This window comes from Cetorhinus maximus, chromosome 28 (assembly GCF_964194155.1).
Source record: "Cetorhinus maximus chromosome 28, sCetMax3.hap1.1, whole genome shotgun sequence".
Classification (NCBI taxonomy): domain Eukaryota; kingdom Metazoa; phylum Chordata; class Chondrichthyes; order Lamniformes; family Cetorhinidae; genus Cetorhinus; species Cetorhinus maximus.
This window is the reverse complement of record NC_135906.1, coordinates 6889298-6909174: the sequence shown is the minus strand read 5'-3', so window position 1 is coordinate 6909174 and position 19877 is coordinate 6889298. Positions and strand designations below refer to the sequence as shown.

Sequence of the window (19877 nt, the reverse complement as noted above, 5' to 3'; positions counted from 1 at the left end):
ATTCTTTGATCAGCTTCTGGAATCTCACACCTCATTGTACAGACCGCTTGAATTACAAAAGACCAGGAGACTTGCACATCAGAATGTGTTACACCCAGAAAGTTGCTAACAAACTCATATCACACCTGGGACTGTCCAGACACACTTCAAAGGGAACCATAAGGATGTCAATTGCATCTGATGAGCTCAACTTGCTAGTGGAGTCAATGGGTCTGCCTAGACAATGGCTTCCCAAACAGTAGTCCCTCAATGTAGATGGTATCTCTTTCAACAACTAATGGTTGAAATCAAATCCAATTCCAGACACTGGATAGATATCCCTTTTTGTAGTCATTGTGGAGAAGGAAGGTAACATGACTCCATTGGCCATTTTTGAAATACCAACATGCCTTTGAGGACTGAGAACTAATCAGTCTGATGTTTTAACATCCAACTGGTGAGCTACCAAGGAGCAGGCCCTTCCAGGCAGAACAACAGCCTGATCATCAAACCTGCCTCTGCTGGAAGATTCCGTACCATCACCTACAGAACCAACTTAGTTTCCGTGTACGTACTTCATTTTGAGATATCAGAACCAATGAAAAAGTAAATGCTACAACCTCGGTCTTCAGCCAGCTGAACTCAAACACCTACATGAAAGAGTTCCTCATTGGACTCTGACTTTGAAGTCTGGAACTCCCATGTGAACTAACATTCATTTCTGTGGTCCTTGTGCTGTAAAACTCATTTTTTCGATCCCCCACCCCCCCCCAACTTTGCTGTGTGTGTGTGTTTGGAGTGGGAAGCTGCAGACACTCCTTCCCTGGGTTTTTGGATGTGGAATAAACTCAAATTAGGATTAATTCAGAAGGTTGAGTTTGCTCTGGATCATTAATAAATTGGATCACAAAAACTGAGGCATTGGGAAAACACCCACCACATATATTTTTAAAATTCAAAACACCTTCTGCTTATGATCAGGTGGTAAGAGGAAATAACTGCAGTTTACCTCTCTCCTGTCTGTAACATGAGCTAAGATCCTAGTTGAATCCTTTCCTACCTGGGCTACTCATCCTCATTTTCCATTATGCCTGTATTTTTAAATTAATATATACCCTGGAATGTTTATTGATCACCTGACTCTGTAATGCTGATTAGATCTAAATCATTTAACTGTATTTGTGCCAGTTCAACTATCTTATTACAAATGCTGTGTGCATTCAGATAAAGAACCTTCAATTTTATTCTTTATTACTAATGTTTATTTGGACATTATTTGCTGATGCTCTATTACAATTAAACTTTGTCCCTTCCTATCTGCTTATCTTAACCGAATCACTACACTGCTTTCAATGTTTCTCTTTGGATTACTATATTTCCCTTCACCTGGCTCACAGAATGACAGAATCACAGAATTTTAACAGCACAGAAGGAGGCCCATCATGTCTGTACCAGCTTTCCAAATGAGCATTATGGCCTAGTGCCATTGCCCTGCCTTTTCTCCATATTCCTGCATGTTGTTTCTATTCAAATAATCATCTAATGCTCTTGATTGAACCTGCCTCCACCACACTTCCAGGCAGTGCATTCCAGACCCGAACCACATGTTGTGTGAGAAAGTTTTTTCTCAGGCACATTTGCTTCTTTTGCAAATCGCTTTAAATCTGTGCCCTCTCATTCTTGATCCTTTTATAAGCAGGAACAGCTTCCCCCCATCTACTCTGTCCAGCCCCCTCATGATTTTGAGCATCTCTATCAAATCTCCTCTTTGCCGCCTTCTCTCCAAGGAGAAGAGTCCCAGCCGCTCCAATCTATTCTCATAGCTGAAGTTTCTCATCCCTGGAACCATTCTTGTAAACCTCTTCTGCTCTCTCTCCAATGTGTTCACATCCTTCCTATAGTATGGTGCCCAGAACTGTGCACAATACTCCAGCTGAGGTCTAACGAGTGTCTTATACAAATTCAGCATAATCTCCCTGCTCTTGTACTTTATGCCCCTATTAATAAAGCCCAGGATACTATATGCTTTATTAACTGCTCTCTCTGCCTGTCCAGCCACCTTCATTGATCTATGCACATGTACACCCAGGTCTTTCTGCTCCTGCACATCCTTCAAAATTTCACCCCTTATTTCATATCGTCTGTTCATGTTCTTCCTACCAAAATGCATCACCTCACACTTCTCTGTGTTGAACTTCATCTGCCACCTATCTGTCCATTCCAAGAACTTGTCTATGTCCTCTTGAAGTTCCACACAGTTCACAACACTCCCAAGCTTTGTATCATCTGCAAACTTTGAAATTGTCCCCAAATGCACACCAAGATTTAGATCATTAATGTATATCAGGAAAAGCAAGGGTCCCAATACCAACCCCTGGGGAACTCTGCTACAAACCTTCCTCCAGCCTGAAAAATATCCATTAACCATTACTCTCTGCTTCCTATTTTTCAGCCAATTTTGTATCCACATTGCTATTGTCCCTTTTATTCCATGAGCAATAACTTCTCTCACAAGTCTGTTGTGTGGCACTGTCAAATGCCTTTTGAAAGTCCATGTACACCACATCAACAGCATTACCCTCATTGACCTTTTCTGTTACCTCTTCAAGAAACTCCATCAAGTTAGTTAAACATGATTTCCCCTTTAGAAATCCATGCTGACTCTTCCTTATCAACACATACTTTTCTATGTGAATACTAATTCTATCCCGAATAATTATTTTTAAAATCTTGCCCACCACTGAAGTTAAATTGACTGGTCTGTAATTGCTGGGCTTATCCTCACAACCTTTTTTGAAGAGGAGCATAAGGTTTACAATTCTCCAGTCCTCTGGCACCACCCTTGAGTCTAAGGAAGACTGAAAGATTATGGCCAGTGCCCCTACAATTTCTACTCTCACTTCCTTCAATATCCTTGGATGCATCTCATCTGGTCCCGGTGCCTTGTCAACTTCAAGTACCGACAGTCTATTCAATACTTCCTCCTTATCAATTTTGAACCCTTCTAGTGACAGAGTTTCCTCATCTGTCACCATGGCCTGGGTAGCATCTACCTATTTAAATAACTCCTCCCCCCCACCCACACCACCTTTTAGTTTAAAGTCCTATCCCCAGCCTTTACTATATTTAAGAAGGCTCCCATTCATGAAAGCCCATTCAAAACATTTAAATACTCTCATGTACTTAATCCCTTATAAAAACATAACCCCATATCAAAGACTTTAATATTCTCTTTGTGCTGTCAAACTGTGAACTTACGATCCCCACTGTGATAATGTTAGGTTGTGGAAAGAAGTCAAGCATTAATAATGACATAATGATAGTCTTTGGTATAATATCAAGAAGCAGCTATTGTAACTGTTAGACCAGTTATTTTAACCTCTCACTGACGCATACAGGACATTTTTTTAATTTTTAAATGGCTAGGGATTTAAATAACTTAGCAGTTTGCAGCAGTTTGATACAACTGAGTACTTTGCTAAGACATTTCACAGGGCAGTTAATAGTCAAACAGATTGGTATGGGATTGATGTTACATATAGGTCAGACGGGGTAAGGAAGAAAGGTTTGTTTCCCTAAAGTACATTATAAAAATAGGAAAAGGAGTAGGCCATTCTGCCCCTTAAGCCTGTTCCACCTTTCAATTAGATCATGGCTAAGATCGTATTGTTCCATTTACAACCCAGTTCTGCAACCTTTAATCCCTTTTCTTCACAAAAATCAAACTTACAACTTTCAATTAAATCATCCCTGTTTTTTTTTACACTCAAAGGAATACTTGCAGGCTGCTTTGTTCTGGATGGCATTAAGCTTCTCGAGTGTTGCTGGAGTTCATTCATCCAGACAAGTGACAATATTCCATCACATTCCTGACTTATCCCTTGTAGATGGTGGGGTTTTTTTGGGGGGAGTCAGGAGGTGAGTTACGCACCAAGGAATTCCGAGTCTCTGACTTGTGCTTGTACCTAAAGTATTTAAGTAACTATTCATTTAAGTTTCAGGTCAATGATATCTCCCAAAATGTTGATGGTATGAGATTTGCCAGTTAATGTGGTGGTCAGACTCTCTCTTGTCCAGGTATTCACTTATGGCCTTTCCATTACCTACAAGACTCAGAAGTGTGATGGGATGCTCTCCAATTGTCTGGATGAGTGCAGCTCCAACAACACTGAAGAAACTTGATGATCCAGTACAAAGCAATCCACTTGATTGGCTCCCCATACCATATACCACGTTAAACATTCACTCTTTCCACCACTGGGACACAGAAGCATCAGTGTGTACCACCTGCAAGGAACTGACTAAAACTTCTTGGACAGCTCCAGTCAAATCCACGACACCTACCCCTTATCAGCCCGAGCTTGGATGTGGCCCAGGGCTTGCTGCATGAGGGCACAGGCTATTTCAGTATTGGGGAATTACAAATGAAATTGAGCATTGCGCAATCATCAGCAAACATCTTTCCTATGGAGGGAAGATCGTTGATGAAACATTTGAATATTGTTTGGCCTTGGACACTCACTGAAGGACTCCTGAAGTAATGTCCTGCAACTGAGATGTTTGGCCACCAACACCCACTACTGTCATCCTTGGTGCTAAGTATGACTCCAGTCTCTGGAGGGTTTCCTGTTGATCTCTATTCACTTAAATTTTACCAGGATTCCATGTTATCACACTTGATCAAATGCTGCCTTGGCGTTAAGGACAGTTAATTCAATTCATTCCACGTAATATCAAGAAACAGCTGAAGGCACTGGATACTGCAAAGGTTATGGCCCATGACTATATTCTGGCAATAGTACTGAAGACTTGCCACACCCCCAGCCAAGCTGTTCCAGTACAGCTACAACAGCAGCATCTACCTGGCTATGTGGAAAATTGCCCAGGTATGTCCTGTACACAAAAAGCAGGACAAATCCAACCCAACCAATTACCACCCCATCAGTCTACTCTTCATTATAAGTAATGGAAGGGGTCATCAACAGTGCTATCAAGCAGGCCTTGCTTAGCAATAACCTGCTCACTGACGCCCAGCTCCTGACCTCATTACAGCCTTGGTTCAAGCATGGACAAAGGAGCTGACTCAAGAGGTGAGGTGAGAGTGACTGTCCCTGACATCAAGGCTGCATTTGATCGAGTATGGCATCAAGGAGCCCTAGCAAAACTGGAGTTAATGGGAATGGGGGGGAAAACTCTCCACTGGTTGGAGTCATACCCAGCACAAAGGAAGATGGCTCTGGTTGTTGGAGGTCAGTCATCTCAGCTCCAGGACATTACTGCAGGAGTTCCTCAGCGTAGTGTCCTAGACTCAACTATCTTCAGCTGCTTCATCATAGACTCAACTATCTTCAGCTGCTTCATCAATGACCTTCCTTCCATCATAAGTTCAGAAGTGGGGATGTTCGCTGATGATTGCAGAATGTTCAGCATCATTCGCGACAACTCAGATACTGAAGTAGTCCATGTCCAAATGCAGCAAGACCTGGGCAATATCCAGGGTTGGGCTGAAAAGTGGCAAGTAACATTCGCTACAGAATTGCCAGGCAATGACCATCTCCAACAAGAGAGAATCTAACCATTGTTCAATGGCATTACCATCACTGAATCCCCCGCTATCAACATTCTGAGGGTTACCATTGACCAGAAACTGAACTGGACTAGCCATGTAAATACTGTGGCTACAAAAGCAAGTTAGAGGCTAGGAATCCTGCAATGAGTAACTCACCTCCTGACTCCCCAAAGCCTGTCCACCATCTACAAGGCACAATTCAGGAGTTTGATGGAATACTCCCCACTTGCCTGGATGAGCGCAGCTCCCACAACACTTAAGAAGCTTGACACCATCCCAGACAAAGCAGCCCGTTTGATTGGCGCCACTTCCACAAACGTTCACTCTCTCCACCACCGACGCACAGTAGCAGCAGTGTGTACCATCTACAAGATGCACTGCAGGAACTCACCAAGGCTCCTTAGATAGCTCCTTCCAAACCCATGACCACTACCATCTAGAAGGACAAGGGCAGCAGATAGATGGTAACATCACCACCTGAATGTTCTCCTCCAAGTCATTGACCATCCTGACTTGGAAATATATCACCGTTCCTTCACTGTTGCTGGGTCAAAATCCTGGAACTCCCTTCCTAACAGCACTGTGGGTGTACCTACACCACATGGACTGCAGCGGTTCAAGAAGACAGCTCACTGTCATGAAAGTATAATAATTTTCATAATTTTTTTTGCTTTATTGTGAAGTAGGTTTATTGGTTGGGGTAAGCATAGTTGGGTCTGTCTGTGTGTGATTTAATTACATTTGTAGTTAAGCAGACGGCAAGCTTTAATCCAACAAAAGAAGCTAGGTGCTTAACATGCTAATGAGTAAACATGGATGCTGGCTTATCATGTAAGGTGTGAAGGGAATCTGCAATTTTAAATAAATGAAGGGATATTTGGATTTCAAAGGGATCCCAGTCTGTTTACAACTAGCCAGATAAGCAAGGCTAAGGAATGTTTATTTTTCCCTAAGGTTACTGACAACATATAATAACAACATGAAAGTTTTATATTATGAGGGAGATACCATTTCAAAGACATATGGAACATTATCATTTACATGTTAAAAAGAGAGAAATATATATAAAGGAGAATGAAAGGCTATGTGTCAGGAGAAGGGCATGTAAGATTTAAGAGGAGTGTGTGAAAGGCCTCAATGACACCTCCAGCATTTGTGCATAAGTCTGCTATCTTCTGAAGCTGATGTTGGAGAAAAGTAATTTGGAATTCCATTGTCCAGGGTATTGTGTTAAATTGCTGAGTTTGTTTTAAATCCAAAATCTATTTTGGACAGTTGCCGTAAAGGGAGCATAATTGGCGTTCAGGTTAATTAAGAATCTTGTGAGTTATTATAGCAATAATTGTAGTCTTATGTATGTGCTTGAAATCATTAATATTTTGTTAATAAATATCTTAATTTAATTTTTAAAATCTCTAAAGGTTTTTGCGGATTTATTATTTCTGAATTCAGTGCGCGCATCTTCTCATAATAAATACAAATTGCAAAACCATTGTGAAAGTGCAACCAAGTTTCCCTTGTGGATTTGATTCACCTGGCACACATCATCTGCCATGTCATAACATCACCACCACCTTCTCAAGGGCAACTAGGGATGGCCAATAAATACTGGCTGAGCCAGCGAAGCCCACAGCCCCTGAACGAATAAAAAATGTCACTCTCTCACCTGTGGAATTCAGCTCTTTTTGTCCCCATGTTTGGATCAACACTCTAATGAGATCTGGAGCTGAGTGGTCCTGGCAGAAACTAAATTGAGCATTTAGTGAGCAGATTATTGGTAGCAGCTTCTCAGTGATTAATTGATTTATCACCTTTGATTATGCACTCCAGCTCTGGCATGGGGCATGAATTCTTCATCTTCTGACTCAGTCAGAAGTGCTATAAACCAAGCCAAGCTAAAACTGCATTCATCTCATATTCCTCTATCCCCCATTTCAGCAGGGAGGAAGGCTGATTTAAAATAAATGGGATAAAACCTTAGACAGAAGATTGCCAAGTGGAGAGTTTGCCACTAACACTGCTAACAATCTATGTAGTTCCATATACTGTAGTAACACTTTTATTTACATGACAGACATTTGTAGAAAAATGGCTTCAAGTAGAAGATTACTGGATTGGACTCAGTGATTCAATCTCTGAAGGTGACTGGCGCTGGGTGGATGGGACAGATTATACTTCCTCTGTAAAGTGAGTTCCCTTTTTAATTGCACATGTTTGAACATTATCTGTGACACTGATCATTAAACATAAAGCTGGTCATGTTTTGAAGCTTCAATTTAGGATATTTAGCTGAACAAAAGAAGCAATTTATAGGGGAAAAATTGGGCTCAACAGCAACTGTCTATTGAGCACTATGAAGTCCCTTCAAGTTCCAAAATGACACCTGTGATATGAGCGCACACACTTCTGATCCAGAGTGCTGAACGCCAAATTGGTAAAGAGGTTTGTTTCCACGCACATCAATATATGCCAGATGTATGCAGAACAGGCAGATCATGACGTCACTCCATTTGCAATGCTAATTTGATGTCAGTACTGGCATTTGGAGCTCCACCCTCCATTCCTCTCTTAAGCTCCCACCGCTGAACACACATTCAGTGGCATGAAGGACCCTCCCATCAGTGCTAGTTAAAGGGATCGTCAACTACTTACAGGTCAGTTGCTGGAATATTTATCCTGGATATCACTGCAATTAAATGAATTTAAGGTGATTTTCTATACTAGGTAAATGTTTCAGTAGTCCACAACGAGTGGTCTGGCTGGAGCTGAAGTATTTTTTTTGGTGACTGAAATCTTGGTCACAAACTAGTTAGTTCAAAACATGGCCTTGAAGAGCTTCCTCATGACATTGAGCACGGCTGGGAGAATAAGCAGAGGCCACGCAGAGTATGACAAGCTGTTAGAAGGGGAAGGGTTCTCAGTAGGAGACCATAATGGCAGAAGCCTTTAGGGAGCAGATATGTTGAAGAAAAGCTTTTAGTTGCGCTCTGATGTCCTGGAAGCGCCATTATACACTGGTATTCAGAGCCACGATATCTGCAGTCTGAGCTTTTATTGCAGCATTAAGGTATTGGAAGGATCGTAAGGTTTCTGTATCCTGGTGAGCTCCACAGCTTGGGGATGACCATCCAGTTTCTCACTAGAAAGGTTGACCTCCAATCTCTGCACAAAGCCCTGTGCCATGTTGGTTCCGGATTCTTCCATGCTCCATGACATTGAATGCAGGTTTTCTGGCAGGATTCCCAAAGCACTAGGCACCTCAATGTGTATCCCCATCAGACTTCTTCTGTAGCCTGATGCATTAAAGTCCTTACCTGAGTCCTCTGCAGCAGAACTAGAATGTGAACTGGAAGCTGGGCTCTCCATTCTTCCTGACCTGACTGTAATGCACTTTTGTATGGTGGCTCACCATGTGCAGATCCTGATTCTGTTGTTTCTTCTAAATTACATCCATGACAAACTCTGAGCTGGTGGTTGTATGTGTAAATTTGAGTGACGGTATGTCTTCATCTTCACTGTATTCTGCTCTTCCACCACTGCCTGGGTAGGCGTAGTGCTTGGGTATCTGAAACGAAAATAAACAAGGGTTGGTTGGGGTGAGGAGAGAAGAGAAAGTAAGAAGTGGATGCTTACACCATTGGGCTTCTTTTACAGGAGGGACTGAGGGATGAAAGATGGAAGATTAGGTATTGTTATGATCTCCAAAGACACTGATAACCTTTTAAAGATAAATTCGAACTTGTTTTTAGCTGAAAGTATGACGCATTCACTTTTGAGAAAAACGACTAAAGCAAAACACTATTGACTAAAAACTATTTCTTCTGGTAAACAATTTATACTTCAAATTCTAGAAATGTTTTACTTTTCACACATCCCACTCTCCACAGAGATCGACTTCTTGGAGAAAATAATTCACAGCCGCTCCCTGCTTCCAAAGAATGGCTTTACTTTCCCAGCCAGATAACTTCTAATCCCAAAATTGCCTTTCACTATGAGGGTAATACTGTAGATTTCGTCCTCTAGCTCCAAGCTAGGCAAGTTCCAGCCTCTTTTAAACACTGACAAGCTCAGTTGTCAGATTGAATGTGAACTCCCACCCTTGTTTCGAATGGTAAATGGTAGAGCTAGCATCTTCTCTGCTCAAGGTGCAGGCCTGGCTAATTCTACCTTGTTCTTGCATTTAGGATGCATGGCCTAACGTCTTCTCATGAGATTTAACGCTCTTCCGGGTTGGATGCGCGCCCGCTACTAGTGTGTAAAATTCTAGCCATGGTCTTCCTTTGTTTGCTCATTAACCTACAATTCTGCTGCTGTTTTCTGTTTGACTCCTGTTGTTTGGAGTCTCCAGGCAAGTTCAAAGTAGATAAAGTCAAGGGTATTATATGAAGGTTGATCTTTTGACCCTCTGGTCACATTTTAGTCAAAACAGTTCTTTCTACAGCAGGATTACAATTAGCCCTTGATTCTTTGACTACATTGTCACTTTTAGTAGACTTCCATTCATTCTTTGGAGAGGGCAACACCTTATTCCCTGCTAGGTCATTTCCTGGTATGAACTCAAATATTGGTAAGCAATGCAAAGACCACTCCAACAGACCCATTGACTAAAGCACAGTTTAAATTCACTCTCTACAATGGAACAGGTAAGCAACTTCCATCAATGTCCTATACCAAAACTCTTTTATGGAGTGAACTCTCTGGAGAAAAGTTCTTTTTTTTTGCTAACACCAAGCTTTGGGCTGAAACTGTCTCCCCAGGATAGCAATCCTTTTGCACCTTTACCAGACAAAAATGAAGTTACTTCAGCGTCAAATATAAAACCTTTATAATCCTTCAGGCTTCAATTTACACCCACAGTTCACCACCAGCTCCTTCTACTGGCAAATAAACACAAGACACACTCACCAAATCTAACATTTTTGGTTCTAATTTCCATCAGTCTTCCTTTACATTTCCTGTCTTATGACAATAGAAACACATTGGGTTCCTTGAATCGTTTTAATGATTCTGTTGCTTTCACTACCTTGAGAAGCATCTACCAGTTTCATATCCTGCTTGACTTTCTTTCCCGCTGATATCAATGGTGATGAAAATCAGACCGGGTGTAAATTGGGCTCCCAATTCCCTAATACTGGTTTGCACAATTGTAAATTTTGCATTATCTCTGTTATTCACATGTCAGCTTTTTCTTAGAGCAATTCAAAACTAATTCCAATGCCCTGCTGTCTCCCCATAAACGCCTTCAAATGATCCAAAGTCCAAATTTTTGATTTCAAAGGGTGATGTCAGTATAGCTGAAACAGTGACTGATACTAGGATAGTTTACCTGTGTCAAAAAGAAATCTCATGCATCTTGTAAGATCCTCTTCACTGTTCAAAAGAGCCACTAACATCTAAAGTGACCAAACATTGGGGCACCCTCCCCTCTTGATCACTCCTCTCTCCATCTCTCCCCTCACCTTGATCATCCTTCCCTCTCCACTGACTGTCCCTCTCCTTTACCCATCCCAGCCAATCCACATCCTTCCCTCCCACTCCAGCACCCCCTTCATCACCTACTCTTTCTCCATCACTATGCCCTCCTCTCCTTTTTGATTACTCCCTCTTCAATTCCCCCTCTTCATTGTTCCCATCCACTCTATCTCCCCATACTTCACCATCACCTTCCTTCCTCCTCATATAAGTGTGTTGAATATTCCCATGCTTTGCACGAGTTCTGGGAAAATATAATGCTGCCCTTGGCAGATTGTGCCTCTCTGTATGGAATGATCCTGTGATTGACTACATGGGACACACCTCCAACCTGGCAAAGCCACAAAATATCAGAGGCCTATCTGTTTTCTTCTCCCTAAATCAGTGCTAATCTGTCCCACTCTGGCACATACAGGATCTGATCTGCGGAGGAATAGAACTCACTCTCCATCAGACAATTCTTCAGTTTCTATGGGCAGGATTTTGTCCCTGTCGGATGGGCTCAGCGGGGAAGGGTGGGAGCAGTTGGGAAGCCGACTGCCATTCATGATCGGGGCCGGACCATGATTTCACACTGGCGGGTGGCAGCGCTCAGTGCTGCCTGTATGGGGGGGAAAGGAAGAGGGCGAGCGTGAACTTTGTACATGCACGCGGGTGCGCACTGAAAAAGCTCCCTGAGGCACAGAGTTGCCTCAGGGAACTAAAGGTTTAAAAAAACTGAAAATGAAGAAATTTAAAATGCTAAAAAACATGTCCCCTCATGTGATTCTGTCACATGAGCAGGGACATGTTGTTAATGAAATGTTAAAATTTTTATTTTATTTGCTGTTGGAAACCTCATCCCACCCAAGGATGAGGTTTCCTAAAAAGTCCAAAGACTACCTGGCCTTTTCACCATCTGTAAGGTTGGACGGGCAGTGAAAAATTTCTTTCAATTATAAGTTTAATGGCCTTAATAGGCCTTTTAATTGTCAGCGGGCGCGTTGCCAACTCCTGCGGGTGCCCGCCGACCAGAATATCATGCCAACTCGCGATCACATTGGGACGCTTGCCCGACAAGCGTTATATTCTGGCTTATGTATCTTAAATCAGAAATCATAGCTGGATATTTTACAGTGGAGTAAGATTTAAGACCAGTTTACAGAAGCATCTTACTGGTGAGATTCCTTAACATCAGTGTAAGTAAATTGATTAAATGTTAAAGGCATTTTGCTGGTTTTCTGGCGTGCACAGCTACCAGCAAACACTCCGACCAGAAACATACAATTGTAAAATTGACCCTTTATTCTCGAGAAGAATGTAAATTTACTGAACCGACACGGAATGTTATCATTTATTTTGAGGGGAATTGAATACAAAAGTAGGGAGGTTATGCTTCAGTTATACAGGGCATTGGTGAGACCACATCTGGAGCATTGTGTACAGTCCTGGTCTCCTTATTTAAAGTAAGATGTAAATGTATTAGAAGCAGTTCAGAGGTTTACTAGACTAATACCAGAAATGGGTGGGTTGTCTTAAGAGGAAAGAGGAATTTCGAAGAGTAAGAGGTGACTTAATTGAAACCTTTACGATCCTGAGGGGTCTTGACAGGGTGGATGTGGAAAGGATGTTTCCTCTTGTGGGAGAATCTAGAACTAGGGGTCACTGTTTAAAAATAAGGGGTCGCCTCATTTAAGACAGAGATGGGGAGAAATATTTTCTCTCAGGGGGTTGTGAATCTTTAGAACACTCTTACTCAAAAGGCAGTGGAAGCAGACTCTGAATATTTTTAAGGCAGAGCTAGATATATTCTTGACTAACGGGGGGGGGGGGGAGGTGAAAGGTTATCAGGGGTAGGCAGGAATGTGGGGTTGAGTACAATCAGATCAGCCATGATCTTATTGAATAGCAGAGCAGGCTCAAGGGGCCATGTGGCCTACTCCTGCTCCTAATTTGTATGTTCATATGATCTGTCCATTTCTCAAAAATATTCTTTCATTGTTATTGGGAGATGGTGTGGCGGCCAGGAGTGGTTGTTCATCACTGGCTAGGACAGCATTTGTTGCCAAATCTTAATTGCCCTTGAGAAGATGGCGATGAGCCAGCTTCTTGAACTGCTGCAGTCCATGTGGTGTAGGTACACCCATAGCACTGTTAGGAAAGGAGTTCCAGGGTTAGAGAGAGGTGGTAGTGTAGTGTTTTGTCACTGGACTAGTAATCCAGAGACCCAGGGTAATGCTCTGGGGACCTGGGTTCAAATCCTGCCACAGCAGACGGTAGAATTTGAATTAAATAAAAATCTGGAATTAAAAGCCTAATGATGACCATGAAGCCATTTTCGATTGTTGTAAAAACCCACCAGGTTCACTAATGTGCTTTAGGGAAGGAAATCTGCTGTCCTTACCTGGCCTGGCCTACATGTGACTCCAGATCCAGAGCAATAAATGCCCCCTGCACTAGGGCAACTGGGGATGGGTAATAAATGCTGGCCTGGCCAACGACACCCACACCCCATGAACGAATAAAAAAAATACTTGACTCAGTGACAGTGGAGGAATGGCAACATAGATCAGAGTGGTCCGTGGCTTGGAGGGGAGTTTTTGGTGATGGTGTTCCCATGCGTCTGCTGCCTTACCTTCTAGGTGGTAGAGGTCATAGCTTTGGAAGGAGCTATTGAAGGAAGCATGATGAGTTGCTGCATTGCATCTTGTATATGGTAGAAACTGCTGCCACTGTGCATCTGTGGTGGACAGCGTGAATCTTGAAGATGGTGGATAGGGTGTCAATCAAGCAGACTTTGTCCTGGATGGTGTTGAGTTTCTTAAGTTTTGTTGGAGCTGCACTCATCCAGGAAAGTCCATTGTATTCCATTACACTCCTGACATGTGCCTCGTAGATGTTGGGCTGACTTTGGGGAGGTCAGTTACTTGGCCTCTGACCTGCACTTGTAGCCACAGCATTTATGCAGCTGGTCCAGATCAGCTTCTAGTCAATGGTAGCCTGCAGGATGTTGATACTCTTTTGAGTTATCAACAGTCACAGATTGCAACTCTTTTGAGTACAATCACAGTTCTTGGTTTCCAGGAGTGGGACATGAACCCACAACCCTCTGATTCAAAGGCGAGGGTGCTATGAACTGAGCCACAGCTGACAGTGCAGAACTCAGTGATGGTAACGTAATTGAATGTCAAAGGGAGATGGTTAGGTCTGTCTTGTTGGAGATGGTCATTGCCTGGCACTTGTATGGTACGAATGTTACTGCCACTTATCATCCCCAGACTGTACGTTGTCCAGGTCTTGGTGCATATGGACACAGACTGCTTCAGTATCTTGAGGAGTCGGAAATGGCACTGAACATTGTGCAATCATCGGCAAACATCCCCACTTCTGACCTTATGATGGAGGGTCATTGATGAAACAGCTGAAGATGGTTGGGCCTACCCTGAGAAACTCCTGCAGTGATGTCCTCGGACTGAGTTGATTGACTTCCAACAACCACAACCATCTTCCTTTGTGCTAGATATGATTCCAAACAGTGGAGAGCTTTCCCCACGATTCCCATTGACTCATTTTGCTAGGGCTCCTTATTGCCACACTCGATCAAATGCTGTCTTGATGCCAAGCGCAGTCATTCTTACCTCATCTCTTGAATTCAGCTCTTTTATCCATGTTTAGACCAAGGCTGTAATGAGATCAGGAGCTGAGTGGCTCTGGTGGAACCCAAACTGATTGTCAGTGAGCAGCTGTGGTAGGTGTCACTTGATGACACTGTTGTTGCCACTTTCCATCACTTTGCTGAAGTTCGAGGGCAGACCATGGTGGTAATTGGTCAGGTTGTGTTTGTCCTGCTTTTTGTGGACAGGAAATACCTGGGCAAATTTCCAAATTGTCAAGTAGATGCCAGTGTTGTGCTGTACTGGGACAGTTTAGCTAAGGGCAGCTGGTTCTGGAGTATAAGTCTTCACTACTACTACCAAAATGTTATTAAGGCACATAGCCTTTACAGTATTTAGTGCCTTCAGCCGTTTCATTATCTCAAGTGGGATGAGTCAAATTGGTTGAAGAATAGCATCTGAGATGCTGGGGACCTCAAGTGGAGGTTGAGATAGATCATCCACTCAATACTTTTAGCTGATGTTGGCAATTGCTTCATCCTTGTTTTTTGGATTGATGTGTTGGTCTCCCCATCACTGAGGGTGGGGATATTTATGGAGTCTCCTCCGAATGTTTGTTGAATTGTTCACTATAATTCACGACTGCAGAACTTAGATTTGATCCATTGGTTTTGGGATCACTTAGCTCTGTGTATCATATGCTGCTCCAGCTGTTTGGAATATAAACTACTCCTAGCATGCTCTCTTCATTGAGCTAGGGTTAATCCCCTAGCTTAATGGTAATGGTAGAGTGAGGGATATGCCAGGCTATAAGGTTACAGATTTTGGTTGAATACAATTCTGATGCTGATCACCTACAGTGCCTCAAGGAGGCCCACTTTTGACTTGCTGGATCTGTTCGCTCCTACTAGTACTGCCATGGACTATAATGGTAGAATGATGAGAACAAGTTAAATAGGTTTTTCCCTCTTTTTGCTTTCTTCATCAGCTGCTACAGGCCCAGTCTGACAGCTATGTCCTTCAGGATTTAGCCATCCCAGTCAGTACTGGTGCTATCAAGCCACTCTTGGTGATGGACATTGAAGTTCCCTACCCAGAGCCCTTGCCAGTACTTCCTCCAAGAGGTGTTCAACATGGAGGAGTACTGATTCATCAGCTGAGGTGGTAATCAGCAGGGGGTTTCCTTGCCCATGTTTGACCTGATGCCATGAGACTTCATTGGGTCTGGAGTCAATGTTGAGGGCAACTCCCTCCTGACTGTATACCATTGTGTCACCACCTCTGGTAGGTCCAGGAATGTTGATGGTGGTGTCTGGGATGTTGTCTGTAAAGTATGATTCTGTGAGTATTGCTATGTTATCAGCCATGATTGTCTAGTTTGTGGGATATGCTCTCCACATTTTGGCTCAAACTGCCCGATGTTAGTGAGGAGGATTTTGCAAGGTTGACATGACTGGGTGTACTGTTATCATTTCCAGGGCCTAGTTCCACACAGTTCCTTTTTGACTTTTCTGTAGCAGTTTGGTACAACTGAATGGCTTGCTAGGCTATTTGAGAACAAACCACATTGTTGTGTGTCATATGTAGGCCAGACCAGGTAAAGACAACAGATTTCCTTCCCAAAAGGGCATTAGTGATCCAGATGAGTTTTAGCACAATTGATGATGGTTTTGTGGTTTAGCTTTTTTTTAAATTCCAGATTCATTCAATAGTCATTTGGTAGTACAGAACTTGATACTGCTGAAAAAAGGCATTTTGTTGAAGCTTTTCGTCTTGACTGTGTACCTGTCCTGATGAGTGCCAGATGAAAAGCTTTGACAAAATGTCTTTTTTCAGCAATTTATTAATTAGTTGAATTCAAAATGCACCAGTTGTTGTGGTGGTGGAATTTGAAGCCATGTCCCCAGAGCATTAGCCTGGGCCTCTGGTTTACTAATCTAGTGACATTACCACTATGCCACTACCATTACCTCCCTCCCCTCTGCCATTCTTACAGGTTTCTCTCAAACATGCACTGAATGCTTCTGTGTTCACTATAGAGGATACCAAAAACATTCCAGTAATAGCTGCAAATCAGGAGGCGAAAGGGAGAGGAATTTGGCGAAATTGAAATCACTAGGAAAATCGTACTGAGCAAATTGATGCAGCTGCAGGCTGGCAAGTCTACAGGTCCTGCTGGACTTCGTCCTTAGGGTCTTAAAAGAGGTGGCTAATGAGGTAGTCAATATGCTGGTGTTAATTTTCCAAAATTCACTAGATTCTGGGGAAATTCCATCAGATTGGAAAGTAGCAAATATAACCCCTCTATTCAAGAAGGGAGGGAGGCAGAAAACAGGAAACTATAGGCCAGTAACCTTGACGTCTGTCACGGGGAAGTTGTTAGAATCGATCATTCGGGAGGTTATAGCCGGGTACTTAGAAGAGCACAAGGCAATTGGAAAGCATCAGCATAGTTTTGTGAAAGGAAAATCATGTTTACCCAATTTATTGGAGTTTTTTTAAGGACTAACATGGGCAGTAGATAAAGGGGAGCCTGTAGACATACTGTACTTGGATTTCCAGAGGCATTTGATAAGGTGCCGCATCAAAGGTTATTAGAGAAAATAAAAGTGCATGGTGTGGGGGTAACATATTAGCAGGGATAGAAGATTGGCTGGCTGGCAGAAAGCAAGGAGTATGTATAAATGGGTCTTATTCGGATTGGCAGGATATGACGAGTGGAGTCGCACAGGGGTCTGTGCGGGGGCCTCAACTTTTTATGAATTACATCAATGACTTAGATGAGGGGAGTGAAGACATGGTAGCTAAATTTGCAGATAACACAAAGATAGGTAGGAAAGTATGTTGTGAAGAGGACATGAGGAGGTTGCAGATGGCTATAGATAGGTTGAGTGAGTGGGCAAAGATCTGGCAAATGGAGTTTAATGTGGGAAAATGTGAAATTGTTCACTTTGGCAGGAAGAACAAAAAAGCAGTGTATTATTAAATAGAGATGGTTGCATAATTCTGAGATGCAGAGGGATCTAGGTGTTCTAGTAAATGAGTCACAAAAGGTTAGTATGCAGGTACAGCAGGTAATTAAGGCTATTGGAATGCTATCCTTTATTACAAGAAGGATTGAACATAAAAGTAAGGATGTCATGCTTCAGTTATATAGGGCATTAGTAAGACCGCACCTTAGATACTATGTGCTGTTTTGGTCTCCTTATTTAAGGAAGGATGTAAATGCATTGGAGGTGGTTCAAAGGACATTTACTATATTGATACCTGGAATGAGTGGGTTGTCTTTTGAGGAAAGGTTGGACGGACTGGACTTGTTTCCACTGAAGTTTAGAGGAGTGAGGGGTGATTTGATTGAAGAATACAATATCCTGAATGGCCTTGACAAGGTACTCATCGAAAGGATGTTTCGTCTTGTGGGTGAGTCCGGAACTAGAGGGCACTGTTTTAAAATTAGGGGTCACCCTTTTTGGACAGGGATGAGGAGAATTTTTTTCTCTCAGAGAGTTGTGCGACTTTGGAACTCTCTGCCTAAGAAGGTGGTGGAAGTGGGGTCATTGAATATTTTTAAGGCAGAGGTAGATAGATTCTTGTTAGGCAAGGGAATCAAAGGTTATCAGGGTTAGATGGCAATGTGTAAATCGAAACACAAGAAGATCAGCTATGATCCTTTTGAATGGCAGAGTATGCTCGAGGGGCCGAATGGTCTACTCCTGTTCCTATTTCTTATGTTCTTAAGATCCCTGGGTACATTACTACACTGCAGTTAAACAGTTCCACATGATTCATATCGGGATATCACGGTATGGTTATTTATTGATCATCAGTTTGAAATGGGAATTCTTATAATGAATTTTATTCTTACCATGTTTTTTACTTTAGGTTCTGGAATAAAGGTGAACCCAATGATTTTTCCAATGAAGACTGTGCAGAGTTGAGTGCTATTCGAAAGTGGAATGATAGGACATGTGCTAACTCTCAAAATTGGATCTGTGAAAAGCCAGCACAATGTTATTTTCCTTAATGTGACCTCAGTGCAAAGGAAAGTGAATCTATTTTTAAATGTTCAGTCTATGTATATTGGGTAAGCATCCCTGAGCTGGTGGTGAGTATGATGGGTGTGTGGTCAAGGATGTGATGCACTCAGTTTTGGTCCTTTATCTCAATCCAGTAATGTGAAGAAGATCCACATGGTGAACTGCCCCTACTATCCTGTACTGTGTTGAACCAGATCCATATTTCTGGCATCTTGAAAAGTGTCAATGTTTGTCTGCTTCCTCACATCCATCTAGCCCAGGCCCATTGGAACAAAGGTGCTCTGGGAATCTCAAATATACAATGCTGTTTGGAAATCATGATCTGTGTCTTCTCTTTCAAAGGATGTAATGGGTTTTCAGCAGTTCCCGCTCCTTTCAGCACTCTCTGCGTAGACATGGCTTACGGCCTTGGCTTCACTTAAATCTTATCGCAGGCATGTGAGCTGCACCCAGGCTCACCCTCCTCCTCTCCTTCACCTCTGTTTCCCAGTTTGTCCTCCATACCTAAATTCCATTCAGGCCCCATCTTGTTCTTTGTGCCCTCACCACCTATGCTTCCTCCTCCAGCTACCATGCTTGCCTGGGAGACCACCAGGCATCTCGGACATCAAATTAGATTAATGGATCTGTAACTGCAAGATTGTATTGCAGAACTTGAAATAGTATACTCTAATTATAGCTGCCATTTGATTTAATCTGGCTTTGGTTAACTTTATTTCTTAATAAACATCATGGGCAGAATTTTGCCCTTGGGAGGGCTCAGCGGGAGCGCTTTGGAAGCCGACCGCCACCCGCGATCAGGGCCTGACAGTGATTTCACGCTGGTGAGCCAATTAAGGTTTGTCCAGCGCGAAATGTGCGCTGCAGCGCTGCCTGTGGGGCAGGGGGTGCAGTGCGCGAGTTCGCACTTGTGCGGGTGCGCGCAGGATAAGCTCCCTGAGGCATAGAGCTGTTTCAGGCAGCTGAAGATTTAATAACTTAAAAATAAAGAAATTTAAAATGTTAAAAAACATGTCCCCTCATGTGACTCTGAAAAGTTGAAATTTTTATCTTATTTTTAATTGCGGTTGGAAAACTCATCCCACCCGTGGATGCAAAGGCCAACTGGCCCTTTCGCCTGCCCGCCAGCCGAAAGGTTGGACAAGGAGTGAAAAATTACATTTAATTGATACTATAATGGCCTTAATAGGCCAGTTTATTGTTGGCAGGCGTGCTGCTGATTCCCGT

At 42.7% G+C, this 19877-nt stretch overlaps 1 protein-coding gene across 2 annotated transcripts in view; it reads left to right on the top strand.

Moving 5' to 3' along the window:
- Positions 1–19345, top strand: part of LOC144668991 (hepatic lectin-like) — a 58582-nt gene extending 39237 nt beyond the window's left edge. For both annotated transcript variants that reach the window (XM_078531529.1, XM_078531528.1), the window contains exons 5-6: positions 7623–7735; positions 18496–19345. In XM_078531529.1, coding sequence (XP_078387655.1) covers positions 7623–7735; positions 18496–18637 — 255 coding nt within the window. In that variant the 3' untranslated portion in view covers positions 18638–19345. The remainder of the gene's footprint in view (positions 1–7622; positions 7736–18495) is intronic.
- The last annotated feature ends 532 nt before the right edge of the window (positions 19346–19877 follow it).